The following is a 17384-nucleotide window of genomic DNA, read 5'->3' on the forward strand; positions in this document are numbered from 1 at the left end:
TCCTCTCTTCCTCCTGCCACTCTTTATCTTTCTCTCTTCCTCTGTCCTCTCTTCCTCCTGCCACTCTATCTTTCTCTCTCTTCCTCCGTCCTCTCTTCCTCTGTCCTCTCTTCCTCCTGCTTCTCTTTATCTTTCTCTCTCTACCTCCTGCTTCTCTTTATCTTTCTCTCTCTTCCTCCTGCTTCTCTTTATCTTTCTCTCTCTACCTCCTGCTTCTCTTTATCTTTCTCTCTCTTCCTCCTGCTTCTCTTTATCTTTCTCTCTTCCTCCTGCTTCTCTTTATCTTTCTCTCTTTCTCCTGCTTCTCTTTATCTTTCTCTCTCTTCCTCCTGCTTCTCTTTATCTTTCTCTCTTCCTCCTGCTTCTCTTTATCTTTCTCTCTCTTCCTCCTGCTTCTCTTTCTTTCTCTCTGTTTCTCCTGCTTCTCTTTATCTTTCTCTCTGTTTCTCCTGCTTCTCTTTATCTTTCTCTCTTTCTCCTGCTTCTCTTTATCTTTCTCTCTTCCTCCTGCCACTCTTTATCTTTCTCTCTTCCTCTGTCCTCTCTTCCTCCTGCCACTCTATCTTTCTCTCTCTTCCTCCGTCCTCTCTTCCTCTGTCCTCTCCTCCTCCTGCTTCTCTTTATCTTTCTCTCTTCCTCCTGCTTCTCTTTATCTTTCTCTCTCTACCTCCTGCTTCTCTTTATCTTTCTCTCTCTTCCTCCTGCTTCTCTTTATCTTTCTCTCTTCCTCCTGCTTCTCTTTATCTTTCTCTCTCTTCCTCCTGCTTCTCTTTCTTTCTCTCTGTTTCTCCTGCTTCTCTTTATCTTTCTCTCTTTCTCCTGCTTCTCTTTATCTTTCTCTCTCTTCCTTCTGCTTCTCTTTATCTTTATCTTTCTCTCTGTTCCTCCTGCTTCGCTTTCTTTCCATCTGTTTCCCCTTGCTTCTCTTTATCTTTCTCTCTTTCTCCTGCTTCTCTTTATCTTTCTCTCTCTATTCCCCTTTACTGTTTTCCACCGATTCTCTCTCTCGCACTCATCGCATCTCTCTCTCGTCTCTCCCTCTCTCTGTGTGTCTCTGTCTCTCTCTCCTTCTCTCTCTCCATAGAGGGCTCTCTCCATTCTAGTGACAGTGTATCAGACTCCAGTCCTCCAGTAGTAGTGGTTCAGACAGGGGTCCCCACCCAGGTAGTACAGCAGACCACCCAACAGGTACGCTACAGACACACACACCTGCACGTACACACACACCTGACGCACACCAGACACACAGAGGGCGAGTGGTTTAGACATTGTCTCCAACAGCCAAGAGTGGAAGGCAGCACAATGTCAACAAGCTATAGTCTATACACATCACACATGGGGTAATACACACACACACAGCACTGTAGCATTTGAGAGAGTATCAGTAAGAATCAGTAACAGATGTAACGTTGCGAGAGAGAGAGAGAGAGAGAGATCCCTCATTCCATCTCCAAAAGCAGCCCTTCCTTCCCTCCTCTCTTCCTTCCCTCTGTCTTGTTCCACCTCATGATGCTCTACGCATCAGCTGCAACACTCAGAGTAGGGGAGGGAGAGAGAGAAGAGTGATGGGGCGAAGGTTTCTGAAAGAGAAGAAGGAGGGAGGGAGGGGAGGGAGGAGAGGAAGAGCGAGGGAGGGAGGAGAGGAAGAGAGAGGGAGGAGAGGAAGAGCGAGGGAGGGAGGAGAGGAAGAGCGAGGGAGGAGAGGAGAGGAAGAGCGAGGGAGGGAGGAGAGGAAGAGGGAGGGAGGGAGGAGAGGAAGAGAGAGGGAGGGGAGAGAGGGAGGAAGAGAGAGGGAGGGAGAGAGGAGAGTAGAGGAGAGAGGAGAGTAGAGGAGAGAGTGATAGAGGAGAGAGTGATAGAGGAGAGAGTGATAGAGGAGAGAGTGATAGAGGAGAGAGTGATAGAGAAGTTAATATGAATTCTCCTGAGACTATTAAATGAATGAGTGAGTTGTTTCTCTCTGTAGGTGCAGCAGCAGCATGTTTACTCCAGTCAGGTTCAGTATGTGGAGGGGGAGGACTCTTCTTACACCACCTCTACCATGTGAGTGGTACACACACACACACACACCCTTCATACCATGGAGACATGTTCTATATATCGTGTTTTACAGATTTGTATTATTTTCTCTCTCCTTCCCATCTCTTCTTCTCTCCCTCTGTCTCTCCCTCTGTCTCTCCCTCCAGTCGTTCTGGCAGCTACCCGTACTCCGACTCCCCCCTCTACTCCCAGACCCCTCCCTCTTCCTCCTCTTCCTACTACGAATCCACGCCCACCTCGGGGTCACAGGTCACTAACTCCGTGACTTCACAGTCAGTCTCTGTCACCGCGGCAACGGGAGGAGGTGGGAGTGGTTACGTCATCCAGGGCGGGTACGTATTGGGAGGTGGGGGCAGCGGAGGAGGAAACTACTCCAGTCACAACACCAGAGCAGCCCCTGCCACAGTGAGTGGGGGGAGGGGGGGGGGGGGGGGTGTAAATAGTAACACCACTCTTGTTTGTGCATGTTGATTTGGACAAATCGCTCTAGTCTAAAGCTATCTTCCCTCCCTCCCTCCCTCCTCCAGGTACAGTGGCTGCTAGATAACTACGAGGGTGCAGAGGGGGTCAGTCTGCCTCGCTGTACCCTCTACTGCCACTACCTCTTACACTGTCAGGAACACAAACTAGAACCTGTCAACGCTGCCTCCTTCGGCAAGCTCATCAGATCTGTCTTCATGGGGCTGAGGACCAGACGCCTGGGCACACGGTATGTACACTATACAACACACACGTCTATACAACACACACGTCTATACAACACACACGTCTATATAACACACACGCCTATATAACACACACGCCTATAGATACACACACGTCTATACAACACACACTATAGATACACACACGCCTATATAACACACACGTCTATATAACACACACGCCTACAGTTGAAGTCTGAAGTTTACATACACCTTAGCCAAATACATTTAAACTCAGTTTTTCACAATTCCTGACATTTAATCCTAGTAAAAATTCCCTGTCTTTGGTCAGTTAGGATCACCACTTTATTTTATGAATGTGAAATGTCAGAATAATAGTAGAGAGAATGATTTATTTCAGCTTTTATTTCTTTCATCACATTCCCAGTGGGTCAGAAGTTTACATACACTCAATTAGTATTTGGTAGCATTGCCTTTAAATTGTTTAACTTGGGTCAAACATTTCGGGTAGCTTTTTCACAAGCTTCCCACAATATGTTGGGTGAATTTTGGCCTATTCCTCCTGACAGAGCTGGTGTAACTGAGTCAGGTTTGTAGGCCTCCTTGCTCGCACACGCTTTTTCAGTTCTGCCCCAAAAATGTCTATAGGATTGAGGTCAGGGCTTTGTGATGGCCACTCCACTACCTTGACTTTGTTGTCCTTAATCCATTTGGCCACAACTTTGGAAGTATGCTTGGGGTCATTGTCCATTTGGAAGACCCATTTGCGACCAAGCTTTAACTTCCTGACTGATGTCTTGAGATGTTGCTTCAAAATATCCACATAATTTTCCTACCTCATGATGCCATCTATTTTGTGAAGTACACCAGTCCCACCTGCAGCAAAGCATCCCCACAACATGATGCTGCCACCCCCGTGCTTCACGGTTGGGATGGTGTTCTTTGGCTTGCAAGCCTCCCCCTTTTTCCTCCAAACATAACAATGGTCATTATGGCCAAACAGTTCTATTTTTGTTTCATCAGACCAGAGGACATTTCTCCAAAAAGTACGATCTTTGTCCTCATGTGCAGTTGGAAACCATAGTCTGGCTTTTTAATGGCGGGTTTGGAGCAGTGGGTTCTTCCTTGCTGAGCGGCCTTTCAGGTTATGTCGATATAGGGCTTGTTTTACTGTGGATATACAGTGGGGCAAAAAAGTATTTAGTCAGCCACCAATTGTGCAAGTTCTCCCACTTAAAAAGATGAGAGGCCTGTAATTTTCATCATAGGTACACTTCAACTATGACAGACAAAATGAGAAAAAAAAATCCAGAAAATCACATTGTAGGATTTTTAATGAATTTATTTACAAATTATGGTGGAAAATAAACTTTTGTTATTGACCAAATACTTATCTCAATACTTTGTTATATACCCTTTGTTGGCAATGACACAGGTCAAACGTTTTCTGTAAGTCTTCACAAGGTTTTCACACTGTTGCTGGTATTTTGGCCCATTCCTCCATGCAGATCTCCTCTAGAGCAGTGATGTTTTGGGGCTGTCGCTGGGCAACACGGACTTTCAACTCCCTCCAAAGATTTTCTATGGGGTTGAGATCTGGAGACTGGCTAGGCCACTCCAGGACCTTGAAATGCTTCTTACGAAGCCACTCCTTCGTTGCCCGGGTGGTGTGTTTGGGATCATTGTCATGCTGAAAGACCCAGCCACTTTTCATCTTCAATGCCCTTGCTGATGGAAGGAGGTTTTCACTCAAAATCTCACGATACATGGCCCCATTCATTCTTTCCTTTACACGGATCAGTCGTCCTGGCCCCTTTGCAGAAAAACAGCCCCAAAGCATGATGTTTCCACCCCCATGCTTCACAGTAGGTATGGTGTTCTTTGGATGCAACTCAGCATTCTTTGTCCTCCAAACACAACGAGTTGAGTTTTTACCAAAAAGTTATATTTTGGTTTCATCTGACTGTATGACATTCTCCCAATCCTCTTCTGGATCATCCAAATGCTCTCTAGCAAACTTCAGATGGGCCTGGACACGTCTGGCACTGCAGGATTTGAGTCCCTGGCGGCGTAGTGTGTTACTGATGGTAGGCTTTGTTACTTTGGTCCCAGCTCTCTGCAGGTCATTCACTAGGTCCCCCCCGTGTGGTTCTGGGATTTTTGCGCACCGTTCTTGTGATAATTTTGACCCCACGGGGTGAGATCTTGCGTGGAGCCCCAGATCGAGGGAGATTATCAGTGGTCTTGTATGTCTTCCATTTCCTAATAATTGCTCCCACAGTTGATTTCTTCAAACCAAGCTGCTTACCTATTGCAGATTCAGTCTTCCCAGCCTGGTGCAGGTCTACAATTTTGTTTCTGGTGTCCTTTGACAGCTCTTTGGTCTTGGCCATAGTGGAGTTTGGAGTGTGACTGTTTGAGGTTGTGGACAGGTGTCTTTTATACTGATAACAAGTTCAAACAGGTGCCATTAATACAGGTAACGAGTGGAGGACAGAGGAGCCTCTTAAAGAAGTTTCAGGTCTGTGAGAGCCAGAAATCTTGCTTGTTTGTAGGTGACCAAATACTTATTTTCCACCATAATTTGCAAATAAATTCATGAAAAATCCTACAATGTGATTTTCTGGATTCTTTTTCGCATTTTGTCTGTCATAGTTGACGTGTACCTATGATGAAAATTACAGGCCTCTCTCATCTTTTTAAGTGGGAGAACTTGCACAATTGGTGGCTGACTAAATACTTTTTGTACCTGTTTCCTCCAGCATCTTCACAAGGTCCTTTGCTGTTGTTCTGGGATTGATTTGCACTTTTCGCACCGAAGTACGTTCATCTCTAGGAGACAGAAAACGTCTCCTTCCTGAGCGGTATGACGGCTGCGTGGTCCCATGGTGTTTATACTTGCGTACTATTGTTTGTACAGATGAACGTGGTACCTTCAGGCATTTGGAAATTGCTCCCAAGGAGGAACCAGACTTGTGGACGTCTCCAATTTGTTTTCTGAGGTCTTGGCTGATTTCTTTTGATTTTCCCATGATGTCAAGCAAAGAGGCACTGAGTTTGAAGGTAGGCCTTGAAATACATCCACAGGTACACCTCCAATTGACTCAAATGATGTCAATTAGCCTATCAGAAGCTTCTAAAGCCATGACATCATTTTCTGGAATTTTCCAAGCTGTTTAAAGGCACAGTCAACTTAGTCTATGTTAACTTCTGACCCACTGGAATTGTGATACAGTGAATTATAAGTGAAATAATCTGTCTGTAAACAATTGTTGGAAAAATGACTTGTGTCAAGCACAAAGTAGATGTCCTAACCGACTTGCCAAAACTATAGTTTGTTAACAGTCAACCTACCTCAATCTAACTATGTCATCCCCATATTGTTTTTATTTACTTTTCTGCTCTTTTGCACACCATCATCTGCTCATCTGTCACTCCAGTGTTAATTTGCTGAATTGTAATTACTTCGCTACTATGGTCTATTTATTGCCTTACCTCCTCACACCATTTGCACACACTGTATATAGACTTTCTATTTTTCTATTGTGTTATTGACTGTACATTTGTTTATTCCATGTGTAACTCTGTGTTGTTGTTTGTGTCACACTGCTTTGCTTTATCTTGGCCAGGTCGCAGTTGTAAATGAGAACTTGTTCTCAACTGGCCTACCTGGTTAAATAAAGGTGAAATAAATAAATATGAAAAAAAGAACAAGAAATTTGTGGAGTGGTTGAAAAACGCGTTTTAATGACTCCAACATAAGTGGATGTAAACTTCCGACTTCAACTGTATATAACACACACCCGTCTGGTATAACACACCTGTTCCATAGTGGCAGCTGCTGTAATTGTCATGTAATAATAAGGTGACTGTGTTCTCAGAGGGAACTCTAAGTACCACTACTATGGTCTTCGTATCAAGGCCACCTCCTCTCTGCTCCGTCTGATAGACGACCACCAGCACCTAGCCTTGAGACAGCAACCCTTCTCTCAGAAACACAGGTAGGGGGTGTCTGTGTCTTCCAGTCTCTCTCTCTCTCTCTCTCTCTCTCTTTTGTCTCTCTTTTGACAGCTGTTCTGTCCAATAGGATAAAGCCGGTTCTGAAGGTGGAGGGCATGTCCAATGGGATGTCTCTGGGGGCGGGGCAGCAGCAGGGGGCAGGGCTCAGTGACATCTCAGCTCAGGTGCAACAATACCAGCAGTTCCTGGGTGAGTGGACAGGGACTAGGTACACACACACACACACACACACACACAGAGGAGCAGAATAGCCTATCATCTGTCAGACAGCTTGAGAGCAGTTCCTCAAAAAGAGGGTACTGGAGTGAAACGTGCTGTTGGAAACCCAGCCAATGGTACTGGAGTGAAACGTGCTGTTGGAAGCCCAGCCAATGGTACTGGAGTGAAACGTGCTGTTGGAAGCCCAGCCATTGTGCAACACAACCATTCTAAATGCAGTTGGGTGTTAACAGTTTTGATGGCCCTGATAGTAATTAAAGTGTGTCTCCCATTCGCCATTCGAGTGCCTAGGCTTTAGTTAACGCTAGGCAGGCTGTCAGCGCGTCACACACCACTTTGCACTAGAATTGTTTGAAACCTGAATGTTTTACTTTACTTCAATTTACTTCAACTTACTTCAGAGTAGCCTTGTCAAAATTATTAGAAATGTGGAGGCAATTATTTTATAAAGACTTCCTGATGTCGTTAACCAGCATTTCTCTCCTGTTCTATTGGTTTTCACACCAACTTTCTTCCGTTGCCCAGAAGTCAAAGCCACCATCCTAGTCATATTATCATCCATCCTAGTCATATTATCATCCGACCTAGTCATTATCATCCGTCCTAGTCATATTAATATCCGTCCTAGTCATCCCATCCTAGTCATATTATCATCCACCCTAGTCGTATTATCATCCGTCCTAGTCGTATTATCATCCGTCCTAGTCGTATTAATATCCACCCTAGTCGTATTAATATCCGTCCTAGTCGTATTATCATCCGTCCTAGTCGTATTATCATCCGTCCTAGTCGTATTAATATCCGTCCTAGTCGTATTAATATCCGTCCTAGTCGTATTAATATCCGTCCTAGTCGTATTAATATCCGTCCTAGTCGTATTAATATCCGTCCTAGTCGTATTAATATCCACCCTAGTCGTATTAATATCCGTCCTAGTCGTATTATCATCCGTCCTAGTCGTATTATCATCCGTCCTAGTCGTATTAATATCCGTCCTAGTCGTATTATCATCCGTCCTAGTCGTATTAATATCCGTCCTAGTCGTATTAATATCCGTCCTAGTCGTATTATCATCCGTCCTAGTCGTATTAATATCCGTCCTAGTCGTATTAATATCCGTCCTAGTCGTATTAATATCCGTCCTAGTCGTATTAATATCCGTCCTAGTCGTATTATCATCCGTCCTAGTCGTATTAATATCCGTCCTAGTCGTATTAATATCCGTCCTAGTCGTATTAATATCCGTCCTAGTCGTATTAATATCCGTCCTAGTCGTATTAATATCCGTCCTAGTCGTATTAATATCCGTCCTAGTCGTATTAATATCCGTCCTAGTCGTATTATCATCCGTCCTAGTCGTATTATCATCCGTCCTAGTCGTATTAATATCCGTCCTAGTCGTATTAATATCCGTCCTAGTCGTATTATCATCCGTCCTAGTCGTATTAATCATCCGTCCTAGTCGTATTATCATCCGTCCTAGTCGTATTAATATCCGTCCTAGTCGTATTAATATCCGTCCTAGTCGTATTAATATCCGTCCTAGTCGTATTAATATCCGTCCTAGTCGTATTAATATCCGTCCTAGTCGTATTAATATCCGTCCTAGTCGTATTAATATCCGTCCTAGTCGTATTAATATCCGTCCTAGTCGTATTATCATCCGTCCTAGTCGTATTATCATCCGTCCTAGTCGTATTAATATCCGTCCTAGTCGTATTAATCATCCGTCCTAGTCGTATTAATATCCGTCCTAGTCGTATTATCATCCGTCCTAGTCGTATTATCATCCGTCCTAGTCGTATTATCATCCGTCCTAGTCGTATTAATCATCCGTCCTAGTCGTATTAATATCCGTCCTAGTCGTATTAATATCCGTCCTAGTCGTATTAATATCCGTCCTAGTCGTATTAATATCCGTCCTAGTCGTATTAATATCCGTCCTAGTCGTATTAATATCCGTCCTAGTCGTATTATCATCCGTCCTAGTCGTATTAATATCCGTCCTAGTCGTATTATCATCCGTCCTAGTCGTATTAATATCCGTCCTAGTCGTATTAATATCCGTCCTAGTCGTATTATCATCCGTCCTAGTCGTATTATCATCCGTCCTAGTCGTATTATCATCCGTCCTAGTCGTATTATCATCCGTCCTAGTCGTATTATCATCCGTCCTAGTCGTATTATCATCCGTCCTAGTCGTATTAATATCCGTCCTAGTCGTATTAATATCCGTCCTAGTCGTATTAATATCCGTCCTAGTCGTATTATCATCCGTCCTAGTCGTATTAATATCCGTCCTAGTCGTATTAATATCCGTCCTAGTCGTATTAATATCCGTCCTAGTCGTATTAATATCCGTCCTAGTCGTATTAATATCCGTCCTAGTCATCCCATCCTAGTCATATTATCATCCACTCCTAGTCGTATTATCATCCGTCCTAGTCGTATTAATATCCGTCCTAGTCGTATTAATATCCGTCCTAGTCGTATTATCATCCGTCCTAGTCGTATTATCATCCGTCCTAGTCGTATTAATATCCGTCCTAGTCGTATTATCATCCGTCCTAGTCGTATTATCATCCGTCCTAGTCGTATTATCATCCGTCCTAGTCGTATTATCATCCGTCCTAGTCGTATTATCATCCGTCCTAGTCGTATTATCATCCGTCCTAGTCGTATTAATATCCGTCCTAGTCGTATTAATATCCGTCCTAGTCGTATTAATATCCGTCCTAGTCGTATTAATATCCGTCCTAGTCGTATTAATATCCGTCCTAGTCGTATTAATATCCGTCCTAGTCGTATTAATCATCCGTCCTAGTCGTATTAATATCCGTCCTAGTCGTATTAATATCCGTCCTAGTCGTATTAATATCCGTCCTAGTCGTATTATCATCCGTCCTAGTCGTATTAATATCCGTCCTAGTCGTATTAATATCCGTCCTAGTCGTATTAATATCCGTCCTAGTCGTATTATCATCCGTCCTAGTCGTATTATCATCCGTCCTAGTCGTATTATCATCCGTCCTAGTCGTATTATCATCCGTCCTAGTCGTATTATCATCCGTCCTAGTCGTATTAATATCCGTCCTAGTCGTATTAATATCCGTCCTAGTCGTATTAATATCCGTCCTAGTCGTATTAATATCCGTCCTAGTCGTATTAATATCCGTCCTAGTCGTATTATCATCCGTCCTAGTCGTATTAATATCCGTCCTAGTCGTATTAATATCCGTCCTAGTCGTATTAATATCCGTCCTAGTCGTATTATCATCCGTCCTAGTCGTATTAATATCCGTCCTAGTCGTATTAATATCCGTCCTAGTCGTATTAATATCCGTCCTAGTCGTATTAATATCCGTCCTAGTCGTATTATCATCCGTCCTAGTCGTATTAATATCCGTCCTAGTCGTATTATCATCCGTCCTAGTCGTATTATCATCCGTCCTAGTCGTATTATCATCCGTCCTAGTCGTATTAATATCCGTCCTAGTCGTATTATCATCCGTCCTAGTCGTATTAATATCCGTCCTAGTCGTATTATCATCCGTCCTAGTCGTATTATCATCCGTCCTAGTCGTATTATCATCCGTCCTAGTCGTATTAATATCCGTCCTAGTCGTATTATCATCCGTCCTAGTCGTATTATCATCCGTCCTAGTCGTATTATCATCCGTCCTAGTCGTATTATCATCCGTCCTAGTCGTATTAATATCCGTCCTAGTCGTATTAATATCCGTCCTAGTCGTATTATCATCCGTCCTAGTCGTATTAATATCCGTCCTAGTCGTATTAATATCCGTCCTAGTCGTATTATCATCCGTCCTAGTCGTATTATCATCCGTCCTAGTCGTATTATCATCCGTCCTAGTCGTATTATCATCCGTCCTAGTCGTATTATCATCCGTCCTAGTCGTATTAATATCCGTCCTAGTCGTATTAATATCCGTCCTAGTCATCCCATCCTAGTCGTATTATCATCCGTCCTAGTCGTATTATCATCCGTCCTAGTCGTATTAATATCCGTCCTAGTCGTATTAATATCCGTCCTAGTCGTATTATCATCCGTCCTAGTCGTATTATCATCCGCCCTAGTCGTATTATCATCCGTCCTAGTCGTATTAATATCCGTCCTAGTCGTATTAATATCCGTCCTAGTCGTATTATCATCCGTCCTAGTCGTATTAATATCCGTCCTAGTCGTATTAATATCCGTCCTAGTCGTATTAATATCCGTCCTAGTCGTATTAATATCCGTCCTAGTCGTATTAATATCCGTCCTAGTCGTATTATCATCCGTCCTAGTCGTATTAATATCCGTCCTAGTCGTATTAATATCCGTCCTAGTCGTATTAATATCCGTCCTAGTCGTATTAATATCCGTCCTAGTCGTATTAATATCCGTCCTAGTCGTATTATCATCCGTCCTAGTCGTATTAATATCCGTCCTAGTCGTATTAATATCCGTCCTAGTCGTATTATCATCCGTCCTAGTCGTATTAATATCCGTCCTAGTCGTATTATCATCCGTCCTAGTCGTATTATCATCCGTCCTAGTCGTATTATCATCCGTCCTAGTCGTATTATCATCCGTCCTAGTCGTATTATCATCCGTCCTAGTCGTATTAATATCCGTCCTAGTCGTATTAATATCCGTCCTAGTCGTATTAATATCCGTCCTAGTCGTATTAATATCCGTCCTAGTCGTATTAATATCCGTCCTAGTCGTATTATCATCCGTCCTAGTCGTATTATCATCCGTCCTAGTCGTATTATCATCCGTCCTAGTCGTATTATCATCCGTCCTAGTCGTATTATCATCCGTCCTAGTCTTATTATCATCCGTCCTAGTCATTCCAATTCACCGAAATGTGCATCACTATCTCACACACACACACACACACACACACACACACACACACACACACACACACACACACACACACACACACACACACACACACACAGTAACAAGAATGCCTCCGTAAATAATGGAATAAACATAGCTAGGAAACATACTAAACCAATGTGAAGCACACAGATAAACACATTGTAAATCATCAACATGTAATTCCACAACAATGTAAACGTTGTTGTTGTCCAGACGCGTCGCGGGCGCTGCCCGAGTTCCCAGAGTTGGATCTGCAGGACAGACCTCTTCCTGACGGGATCATTCCAGAACACATCGCAGCCTTCCAACAGCTCTACAGGGAACACTGTGAGGTATACAGTCTACTACGCACTGCTGGCTTATGGCAGTCTTATGAAGTGTTGTGCCTATTATGTAGGGCTATGTCTGTCTTGATTCAACTAACGATAACGATGGTGAGTTGAGAAGTTGAATCAGGTGTGTTAGTTCCAGGACCAGGATTGTGTTAGCACTGTGTTAGCACTGTGTTAGTCTATTGTAGTGTAATGAAAATGTATGAAAATATTATGTAGTGTTTATGTCTGTCTTATGCAGTGCTTTGTCAGTCTAATGTAGTGTTATGTCTGTCTAATGTATTTCTATCTCTGTCTAATGTAGTGCTTTGTCTAATGTAGGTCTATATCCTGTTATGTGGGTCAAATGTCATGTTATGTTAGTCTAATGTAGTGTTATGACTTTCTATCTTTCATGTCTGTTAAAATACTATGTCAGTCTACAGGTGTTATGTCAGTCTAATGTAGTGTAATGTCAGACAAACGTAGTGTTTTATCATTCTAACGTAGTGCTATGTCAGTCTCACGTAGTGCTATGTCATGTCTGTGCAGGCCATTCTGGATGTGATGGTGAACCTGCAGTTCACTCTGGTGGAGACGCTGTGGAAAACCTTCTGGAGGTTCAGCGAGAGCATCGACGCAGACACACTCGGCGTGTGAGTGAAACACACACACACACACACACACACACACACACACGTTCTACATGTCACACATTACATTATAACACATAGAATCTAACAAATATTGTGTGTGTGTGTGTGTGTGTGTGTGCGTGTGCCTTCAGTCATGGTGAGTCAGAGGAGCGTCTACCTAAGTGGTACCTGGTGGTGCTGTGTAAGTACCAGCCAGTTGTTCACTGGACCAGAGACTGTGATAACACACTGTACCAGGCGCTGGTGGAGATCCTCATCCCTGACGTATTACGACCCATCCCCAGTGAGTTATGAGACATGACATTAGGTCTTCATAACATGACATTAGAGCTACATGACAGAGCTGCACAACATGCCATTAGAGCTACATAACATGCCATTAGAGCTGCACAACATGCCATTAGAGCTGCACAACATGCCATTAGAGCTGCACAACATGCCATTAGAGCTGCACAACTTGACATTAGAGCTACACAACTTGACATTAGAGCCACACAACTTGACATTAGAGCCACACAACTTGACATTAGTCACATAACTTGACATTAGAGCTACATAACATGACAGAGCTGCACAACTTGACATTAGAGCCACATGACATGACATTAGAGCTACACAACATGACCTTAGAGCTACATGACATTAGAGCTACATAACACTAAATTACAGTACATGTACTTTACTCTGTCATGTATATTCATCTCCCTCCCTCTCTCTCTGTCAGGTGCCTTAACTCAGGCCATCCGTAACTTTGCCAAGAGTCTAGAGAGCTGGCTGACAAGCGCCATGATGAACATACCAGAGGAGATGGTCCGTATCAAGGTGTGATCTCTCACACACACACACACACACACACACACAATACAAACACTCTTCCACAAAACTACATTCCCTCTCCCTTCCCCCTCCTCCCCTCCTCCTCTCTCCCGTCTCCTCCTCTCCTCCAGGTGGTGTGTGCGGGAGCGTTTGCCCAGACGCTGCGTCGCTACACCAGTCTCAACCACCTGGCCCAGGCAGCCAGGGCCGTCCTCCAGAACACAACCCAGATCAATCAGATGCTGAGTGACCTCAACAGAGTTGACTTCACCAACGTGCAGGTACGTCTGTCTGGATACCTTTTAACCACTACCTCTCTCTCTCTCTGTCTGGATACCTTTTAACCACTACCTCTCTCTCTCTCTGTCTGGATACCTTTTAACCACTACCTCTCTCTCTCTCTCTGTCTGGATACCTTTTAACCACTACCTCTCTCTCTCTCTCTCTGTCTGGATACCTTTTAACCACTACCTCTCTCTCTCTCTCTCTGTCTGGATACCTTTTAACCACTACCTCTCTCTCTCTCTCTGTCTGGATACCTTTTAACCACTACCTCTCTCTCTCTCTCTCTGTCTGGATACCTTTTAACCACTACCTCTCTCTCTCTCTCTGTCTGGATACCTTTTAACCACTACCTCTCTCTCTCTCTCTCTCTGTCTGGATACCTTTTAACCACTACCTCTCTCTCTCTCTCTCTGTCTGGATACCTTTTAACCACTACCTCTCTCTCTCTCTCTCTGTCTGGATACCTTTTAACCACTACCTCTCTCTCTCTCTCTGTCTGGATACCTTTTAACCACTACCTCTCTCTCTCTCTCTCTGTCTGGATACCTTTTAACCACTACCTCTCTCTCTCTCTCTCTGTCTGGATACCTTTTAACCACTACCTCTCTCTCTCTCTCTCTGTCTGGATACCTTTTAACCACTACCTCTCTCTCTCTCTCTGTCTGGATACCTTTTAACCACTACCTCTCTCTCTCTCTGTCTGGATACCTTTTAACCACTACCTCTCTCTCTCTCTCTCTGTCTGGATACCTTTTAACCACTACCCTCTCTCTCTCTCTCTCTGTCTGGATACCTTTTAACCACTACCTCTCTCTCTCTCTCTCTGTCTGGATACCTTTTAACCACTACCTCTCTCTCTCTCTCTGTCTGGATACCTTTTAACCACTACCTCTCTCTCTCTCTCTCTCTGTCTGGATACCTTTTAACCACTACCTCTCTCTCTCTCTCTCTGTCTGGATACCTTTTAACCACTACCTCTCTCTCTGTCTGTCTGGATACCTTTTAACCACTACCTCTCTCTCTCTCTCTCTGTCTGGATACCTTTTAACCACTACCTCTCTCTCTCTCTCTGTCTGGATACCTTTTAACCACTACCTCTCTCTCTCTCTCTCTCTGTCTGGATACCTTTTAACCACTACCTCTCTCTCTCTCTCTCTGTCTGGATACCTTTTAACCACTACCTCTCTCTCTCTCTGTCTGGATACCTTTTAACCACTACCTCTCTCTCTCTCTGTCTGGATACCTTTTAACCACTACCTCTCTCTCTCTCTGTCTGGATATCTTTTAACCACTACCTCTCTCTCTCTCTCTGTCTGGATACCTTTTAACCACTACCTCTCTCTCTCTCTCTCTGTCTGGATACCTTTTAACCACTACCTCTCTCTCTCTCTCTCTGTCTGGATACCTTTTAACCACTACCTCTCTCTCTCTCTCTCTGTCTGGATACCTTTTAACCACTACCTCTCTCTCTCTCTGTCTGGATACCTTTTAACCACTACCTCTCTCTCTCTCTCTGTCTGGATACCTTTTAACCACTACCTCTCTCTCTCTCTCTGTCTGGATACCTTTTAACCACTACCTCTCTCTCTGTCTGTCTGGATACCTTTTAACCACTACCTCTCTCTCTCTCTCTGTCTGGATACCTTTTAACCACTACCTCTCTCTCTCTCTCTCTCTCTGTCTGGATATCTTTTAACCACTACCTCTCTCTCTCTCTCTCTGTCTGGATACCTTTTAACCACTACCTCTCTCTCTCTCTCTGTCTGGATACCTTTTAACCACTACCTCTCTCTCTCTCTCTCTGTCTGGATACCTTTTAACCACTACCTCTCTCTCTCTCTCTGTCTGGATACCTTTTAACCACTACCTCTCTCTCTCTCTCTCTGTCTGGATACCTTTTAACCACTACCTCTCTCTCTCTCTCTCTGTCTGGATACCTTTTAACCACTACCTCTCTCTCTCTCTCTCTGTCTGGATACCTTTTAACCACTACCTCTCTCTCTCTCTCTCTGTCTGGATACCTTTTAACCACTACCTCTCTCTCTCTCTCTCTGTCTGGATACCTTTTAACCACTACCTCTCTCTCTCTCTCTCTGTCTGGATACCTTTTAACCACTACCTCTCTCTCTCTCTCTGTCTGGATACCTTTTAACCACTACCTCTCTCTCTCTCTCTGTCTGGATACCTTTTAACCACTACCTCTCTCTCTCTCTCTCTGTCTGGATACCTTTTAACCACTACCTCTCTCTCTCTCTCTCTCTCTGTCTGGATACCTTTTAACCACTACCTCTCTCTCTCTCTCTCTGTCTGGATACCTTTTAACCACTACCTCTCTCTCTCTCTCTGTCTGGATACCTTTTAACCACTACCTCTCTCTCTCTCTCTCTGTCTGGATACCTTTTAACCACTACCTCTCTCTCTCTCTCTCTGTCTGGATACCTTTTAACCACTACCCTCTCTCTCTCTCTCTGTCTGGATACCTTTTAACCACTACCTCTCTCTCTCTCTCTGTCTGGATACCTTTTAACCACTACCTCTCTCTCTCTCTCTGTCTGGATACCTTTTAACCACTACCTCTCTCTCTCTCTCTGTCTGGATACCTTTTAACCACTACCTCTCTCTCTCTCTCTCTGTCTGGATACCTTTTAACCACTACCTCTCTCTCTCTCTCTCTGTCTGGATACCTTTTAACCACTACCTCTCTCTCTCTCTCTCTGTCTGGATACCTTTTAACCACTACCCTCTCTCTCTCCCTGTCTGGATACCTTTTAACCACTACCTCTCTCTCTCTCTCTCTGGATACCTTTTAACCACTACCTCTCTCTCTCTCTCTGTCTGGATACCTTTTAACCACTACCTCTCTCTCTCTCTGTCTGTCTGGATACCTTTTAACCACTACCTCTCTCTCTCTCTCTGTCTGTCTGGATACCTTTTAACCACTACCTCTCTCTCTCTCTCTGTCTGTCTGGATACCTTTTAACCACTACCTCTCTCTCTCTCTCTCTGTCTGGATACCTTTTAACCACTACCTCTCTCTCTCTCTCTGTCTGGATACCTTTTAACCACTACCTCTCTCTCTCTCTCTCTGTCTGGATACCTTTTAACCACTACCTCTCTCTCTCTCTCCCTGTCTGGATACCTTTTAACCACTACCTCTCTCTCTCTCTCTGTCTGGATACCTTTTAACCACTACCTCTCTCTCTCTCTGTCTGTCTGGATACCTTTTAACCACTACCTCTCTCTCTCTCTCTGTCTGGATACCTTTTAACCACTACCTCTCTCTCTCTCTGTCTGTCTGGATACCTTTTAACCACTACCTCTCTCTCTCTCTGTCTGTCTGGATACCTTTTAACCACTACCTCTCTCTCTCTCTCTGTCTGGATACCTTTTAACCACTACCTCTCTCTCTCTCTCTGTCTGGATACCTTTTAACCACTACCTCTCTCTCTCTCTGTCTGGATACCTTTTAACCACTACC

At 43.9% G+C, this 17384-nt stretch overlaps 1 protein-coding gene and 1 long non-coding RNA gene across 3 annotated transcripts in view; one reads left to right on the forward strand and one right to left on the reverse strand.

Moving 5' to 3' along the window:
- Positions 1 to 17384, forward strand: part of LOC106593727 (MHC class II regulatory factor RFX1) — a 29468-nt gene that overhangs the window by 6548 nt on the left and 5536 nt on the right. The window contains exons 3-13 of the mRNA XM_045709548.2: positions 1085 to 1188; positions 1967 to 2043; positions 2187 to 2445; positions 2568 to 2749; positions 6587 to 6706; positions 6793 to 6914; positions 12052 to 12170; positions 12702 to 12805; positions 12937 to 13088; positions 13530 to 13627; positions 13753 to 13902. Coding sequence (XP_045565504.1) covers positions 1085 to 1188; positions 1967 to 2043; positions 2187 to 2445; positions 2568 to 2749; positions 6587 to 6706; positions 6793 to 6914; positions 12052 to 12170; positions 12702 to 12805; positions 12937 to 13088; positions 13530 to 13627; positions 13753 to 13902 — 1487 coding nt within the window. The remainder of the gene's footprint in view (positions 1 to 1084; positions 1189 to 1966; positions 2044 to 2186; positions 2446 to 2567; positions 2750 to 6586; positions 6707 to 6792; positions 6915 to 12051; positions 12171 to 12701; positions 12806 to 12936; positions 13089 to 13529; positions 13628 to 13752; positions 13903 to 17384) is intronic.
- Positions 13911 to 16825, reverse strand: LOC145862552 (uncharacterized). 2 transcript variants are annotated; one of them, XR_014381997.1, is made up of 3 exons: positions 15228 to 16825; positions 14121 to 15149; positions 13911 to 14036 (listed from the first exon to the last, which is right to left on the reverse strand). It is a non-coding gene; the product is annotated as an uncharacterized LOC145862552 (long non-coding RNA). The 2 variants fall into 2 exon arrangements; XR_014381995.1 differs by having other exon boundaries at positions 13916 to 13996; positions 14037 to 15149.

Source organism: Salmo salar, chromosome 02, assembly GCF_965601325.2.
Source record: "Salmo salar chromosome 02, fSalSal1, whole genome shotgun sequence".
Classification (NCBI taxonomy): Eukaryota; Metazoa; Chordata; class Actinopteri; order Salmoniformes; family Salmonidae; genus Salmo; species Salmo salar.